This window comes from Fonticula alba (genome assembly GCF_000388065.1).
Source record: "Fonticula alba strain ATCC 38817 unplaced genomic scaffold supercont2.4, whole genome shotgun sequence".
NCBI lineage: Eukaryota > Rotosphaerida > Fonticulaceae > Fonticula > Fonticula alba.
In genome coordinates, this window is record NW_009242974.1 from 2053625 (window position 1) to 2058396 (window position 4772).

At 65.4% G+C, this 4772-nt stretch overlaps 1 protein-coding gene across 1 annotated transcript in view; it reads right to left on the bottom strand.

Annotated features, from left to right (window-relative positions):
* The window catches only part of H696_02987 (hypothetical protein), a 6665-nt gene extending 1895 nt beyond the window's left edge, over positions 1-4770 (bottom strand). The window contains exons 1-8 of the mRNA XM_009496871.1: positions 4595-4770; positions 4066-4463; positions 3778-3952; positions 3379-3633; positions 3063-3281; positions 2627-2878; positions 839-2544; positions 34-671 (exon numbers count right to left, since the gene is read on the bottom strand). Coding sequence (XP_009495146.1) covers positions 34-671; positions 839-2544; positions 2627-2878; positions 3063-3281; positions 3379-3633; positions 3778-3952; positions 4066-4463; positions 4595-4663 — 3712 coding nt within the window. The 5' untranslated portion in view covers positions 4664-4770. The remainder of the gene's footprint in view (positions 1-33; positions 672-838; positions 2545-2626; positions 2879-3062; positions 3282-3378; positions 3634-3777; positions 3953-4065; positions 4464-4594) is intronic.
* Between the last annotated feature and the right edge of the window lie 2 nt (positions 4771-4772).

Genomic DNA, 4772 nt, shown 5'->3' on the forward strand with positions numbered 1-4772 from the left:
GGGGGGGGGGGCGGGGCGGGGGGAAACACGCACTGTGTAGGTCCAGGAGGAAGGCGTCCACATTGGAGGCCGGATTGGCCAGCCACCGGTAGAATACCTGGCTGTTCATCATCTTCCAGATGCACTTCATAACCAGATCGGCCACCCGCTCGACGGGTGGCTGACGCGGGTCGAGGTCAACTGGCGAGCCAATGCTCAGGATGCCGGCTCCGCGGCCGGACAAGCAAGCCCCCAGGATGCCCAGCAGGACGTGAATTGACCGGGACACATCGCCATTCTCCAGAACCCGAGTCATGGCCAAGTTAAAGGCTCGGCTGAGATGCTCGCCATTGGGGAAGTGTGACCGAACCCGGGGGTCCAGCAGACGCAGGAGCAGCTCTCGGGCCACCAGCCCCACGGCTTCCGAGCCAACGCTCTGGGCCAGGATGAAGTCCCCGAACACCAGGACCAGCACACCGACCAGGTGCATGGCCAGACGCCCGACATCGGCCGGGGTGCCTGCTGCATCGGGCTGCTGCCCGGGCAAGGTGACACCCGTAAAGGAGGCCGAAAGTGACATATGCAGCTGCCGGACCGCGCTCGTGGTGATATGGTCCACTTCACTGACCTTGGCGATTGGCGACACGGAGAGGAGCTTCTCCAGGCGCTTGAGGGACTCAACATCGGCGAAGCTTGGGAAGGGGGTGGGGGGGGGTGTTAGAGGTCCGGAACAACAGGGTAATGTGTGAGGATCTCAGGAAACACGTGTGTGTGTGTGTGTGCGTAGGGGAGAAGGCGGTAGTATGGGAAGAGTGCATGGGAGACAGAGAGAGAGAGAGAGAAGGAGAGAGAAACGCACTTGGTCCGCTCGGTCCCAGCGTCACCGCCAGCCGAAAGAGGCGCATGGGCCACGCTGTCAGACAGCTGGAGGGAGAACCGCGGAAGCGAGCCTCGGTCAGCACCAAAGCTGCTGGCTGACAGGGGCATCTGGCCAAAGGGCACACTGCTGCCGGCGGGGGCAACCGGAGCGGGGGGCTCCGCCGCAGCGGGGACTGGCAGGGGTGCGGCGAAGGAGCCGGATCCCGGACGCTCGGCCACGGGAGCAGCAATGGCAGGCTCAGCACCAACCATGGATGGCGGCTGGGCATTTGCACCACCGGAGATAACCGACGGAGCGGCGCCCGGCTTCAGGTCCTTCTTCAGACGCTCGTCCACCATGCGCCGATGGGCAGCCGGTACATGGCGCAGGATCCCGGCATCCAGCAGGTACAGCTGGCGCAGGAGATTGAGAGCCGTCTGCCGAAGGGCCGATGCTGCCGGCTCGCCGGCGGCCAGGTTGAGCAGCTGCGGAATAAAGCGCCCCGGGCCACCGGCATCCAGGCGCGGGTCGCTGGCCGCGGGATCGGCCCCAGGCCCGGCGCCACACGCGGCAACCCCCTGCGTGGTGACCAGACCCGCCAGAATCTCCAGGCCATCAACACGGATTTGGAGCTTCTTGGTCGGGCGCTGGACCGTGTCCCACACCAGGGCAAAGAATCGGGCCGCCGGATAAACCGCCGGGATGCGCTGGTGGTTGATTTGGCGCAAGGCCCGGCGCACCGGGTCCCGGAGCTCGCCCTGGCGCATGACCAACACAGGGACCAGGATTCCGGCATCATAGTCGGCCAATGGACGACGCCGGGCCTCCAGCACACCGAGCATGGCATCCAGCACCGAGGCGGCCTTCATGTTGTTGGCGGTATTCGAATCGAACAGCCGCAGCGTCAGGAACTTGTACAGCAAGTCCACATTCGGGTCCAGCAGGGCAAACAGCTCGTCCGGAGACCCGGCCGGGCCGCCAGGCCCCCCGGGAGCCGTCTGGCCGACCGCCTGCTCGAACAGGTCCAATGCTTGGGCATGGCGCCGGGGGTCGGTCGATGCCACCAGGGCCGCCAGCTCGGGCGTCAGGTGCCCCTCAACTTGCCCGGCCAAGCTCTGCTGGAATTCCGGCCGAGCTTGGTCAAATTGCCAGCGCAATTCCCGGCGAATGCGCGCCTCGCGCACCCGGGCATTGGACGGGAGGAAGGCAAAAGGCTCGGCCGGGGCCGGGGCCGGGACCGGGGCCGACGCAGCCGGAGTGACGGCCGACATCGGAGGAGAAGCTCCCCCACCGGGCGCGGCTCCCGCCGTCGGGGGCAGGGACCGCCCCCCGGCCGTGCCAGCGGCAGGACCAGCAGCAGTAGATGTGACACCCGGCCGCATGAGTCCAGGCTTGGCACCACCGGCGGAGGCGGCACCTGGCCTAGAGGCCATGGCGCCTGGCCGAGCCGTGGCAGCGCCCGAAGCGGAGGGGCGCGCCGCCGGGGCAGCCGCCGCCGCCGCCCCTGCCGCCGCCGCCGCCGCCGCGGTACGGGCCGGCTTGGCGACCACGGTTGCCTTCTCGAAGGCGGCGCGAATCTTCTCCTGCTTGATCTTGTCCGTGCCCTCGAGGACCCCGGCCATAAAGCGCTCCCCGTGGAGACGCATCTGCGTGCCGAGGATGTCAAAGGCACACTCGCGGATGGTCGAATCCGAGTCGTCCATGAGCTACGCAGCGGCAGGGCGGGCGGAGGAGGGTGAGAAGAAGGGCGAGGCAGGGATCCGGAGAAGGAGGCCGGCGCATATGTACCTTGGTGGCCTGCTCACGCAGATACCGGGCCTCTGGCTGATCCGGGATGGTCTTGACCTTCTGCAGGTAGCGCAGGCAGGCCAGTGAGGTCTCCTTGCGAATGCTGGGATTCTTGTGGCCAAGACCGGGGGTAAAGGTCTCGGCATGCTCAAAGATGGTGCACGACAGGAGCGACGCGTCCACGGCCTTGGCGAGAGCCTCAACCACATTGCGGCGCTTCTCCTTGAACATGTCGATCAGAGCACCGAGATTCTGCCCGATAGAGAGGGAGTGGGGGAGCGAGGGAGAGGGGGAGCGAGGGAGAGGGGGAGAGGCGAGCGCGAGGCAGGTCAGCTAATGGCGCGCTGGGCACACACACACACACACACACACACACATCCCGGAGGAGGGCAGAGAGACAAGCAAAAGGGCAAGTGAGAGGGTGATGAGGCCGCACCGCGCTGACAAGCGGCTCGAAGGCCTCGCGCAGGCCGAGTGCCGCCAGCTCGATCACTCGCGCGGCAGCCATGGCCACCATGACATTCGTGTCGCCGAGGGACTTCTTCATAAGACGAACGGCGTGCGCCAATGCCGGTGAGGGGGCCAAACGGGGGAAATCCACAACCTTGATGAGCTCATCGAGAGCCTCCTTGCGGGTTTTCCAGGTCCCGCCAGTCTGTGTCCAGCATGTATGTCAGAAAGGGAGGCCCCAGGCCAGGTGACACGGGAGGCAGTCGGTAGGGAGAGCGGCAGCAAAGTGCAGGCACACATACAAGCGATTCTTCCAGGTTGTCGGGGATGTTGGATGACACATCCTTGGGCTCCAGCAATGAGAAGGGGTCCACCTCGGCCGGCTCTTCCGGGGCATCATCCCCGGCTTCGAGCCCGGCGTCCAGATCGGCGCCGCCGGTGGCAGCTGCCGGCTTCTCGGCCGCCAGGGCCTGAGCCCGAAGCTGAGCCCGAGTGAAGCGCGTCTGCACGGGGGGATCGGCTGGCTGAGCATCGAACAGGGCTTTCAGCTCATTTTGCTGAGACGAAAGGCAATCGAGTGGATCAGGCATTCGGTCGTGGCAGGGCAACAAAAAAAAGAAGGAAGAAGAGCAAGCCAATCTGGGCGGCCTTCACAATGAGGCAGAGGGAAAGAACCAGGCGTGGGGCAGATCTGCACGCACCTGAGCCGGCTTGAGGTTCGACAGGAGAGCTGTCAGCGGCGCGACACCGATCCAACGCCGGAGGCTGACGGCCAGCTGGGTGCCGGCACTCCGGACGCCGGGGTCCGAATGGGCGAAAATCTTTTCCAAGCACGCAAGCAATGGCCGCGGATTGAGGGTTTTGGTGCCAAATTGCCTGGCCATTCAGGTGAACACAAATGGGTCAGCTGTGGGGACATCGTGACGAAGCTCGAGGGGCGGAGGGACCATCGGTGACCCGGGGAGTATGCCAGCAGGTGGGCCACGTACAGGGCCGCGTCGTTGAGGACAGCAATGACAGCGGCCACCAACTTCGGCAGGCGGTTGTCGAGGAAGGGAAGTAGCTCTTGAACTACCGGATCCGGCGTGCCGGCGGCCATGATGGCGAGGATGGTGTCATGCGCCTTGCTGCGGGTGATGGAGCGCGGCGAAGCCAGCCCCTTGTTCACCAGCCCCGGCAGCACGGCAGCAGGGGCATCACCCACCCGGTCGGCATTCTCGAAGAAGGTGCTGATCGCCACAAACCCGGCGTCCAAGGCAATGTTGTTGGTGTCGGCAGACATGCCCTTGAGGAGGGGCTGCCAGCGGTCATATTCGCGCGAATCCGGGTCCAGCGTCCGGAAGAGAGTAGTCAACTCCTCGTAGCCACTGCGCCGGGCTTTCCAGGACTACAAGCACGTATGTGTGCATGGGGGAGGGGAGGGGCAGAAAGGGAGAAATGAGTATGCATGCCCGCAAAGAGGGAAGAGATCCCGGGGGCCGGGAAATGTGCTGAGCTCAGGGGCCAGCGAGGGTGTACCTTGTGCTCGAGGCGAACAGCAAGGGGAAGGCTCAGCACCTCCTCATCGTTGCCAGCAGCGGCGTCCATGGTGGGAGAAAGACGGGGGGAGGCAGGGGATGAGGGCGCGAGGAGGGCGGGGAGTGGTGGGCGGTGCCTGTGGGTCGAGACAAGTCTCTCGAGAGGGGATGTGGCTGGG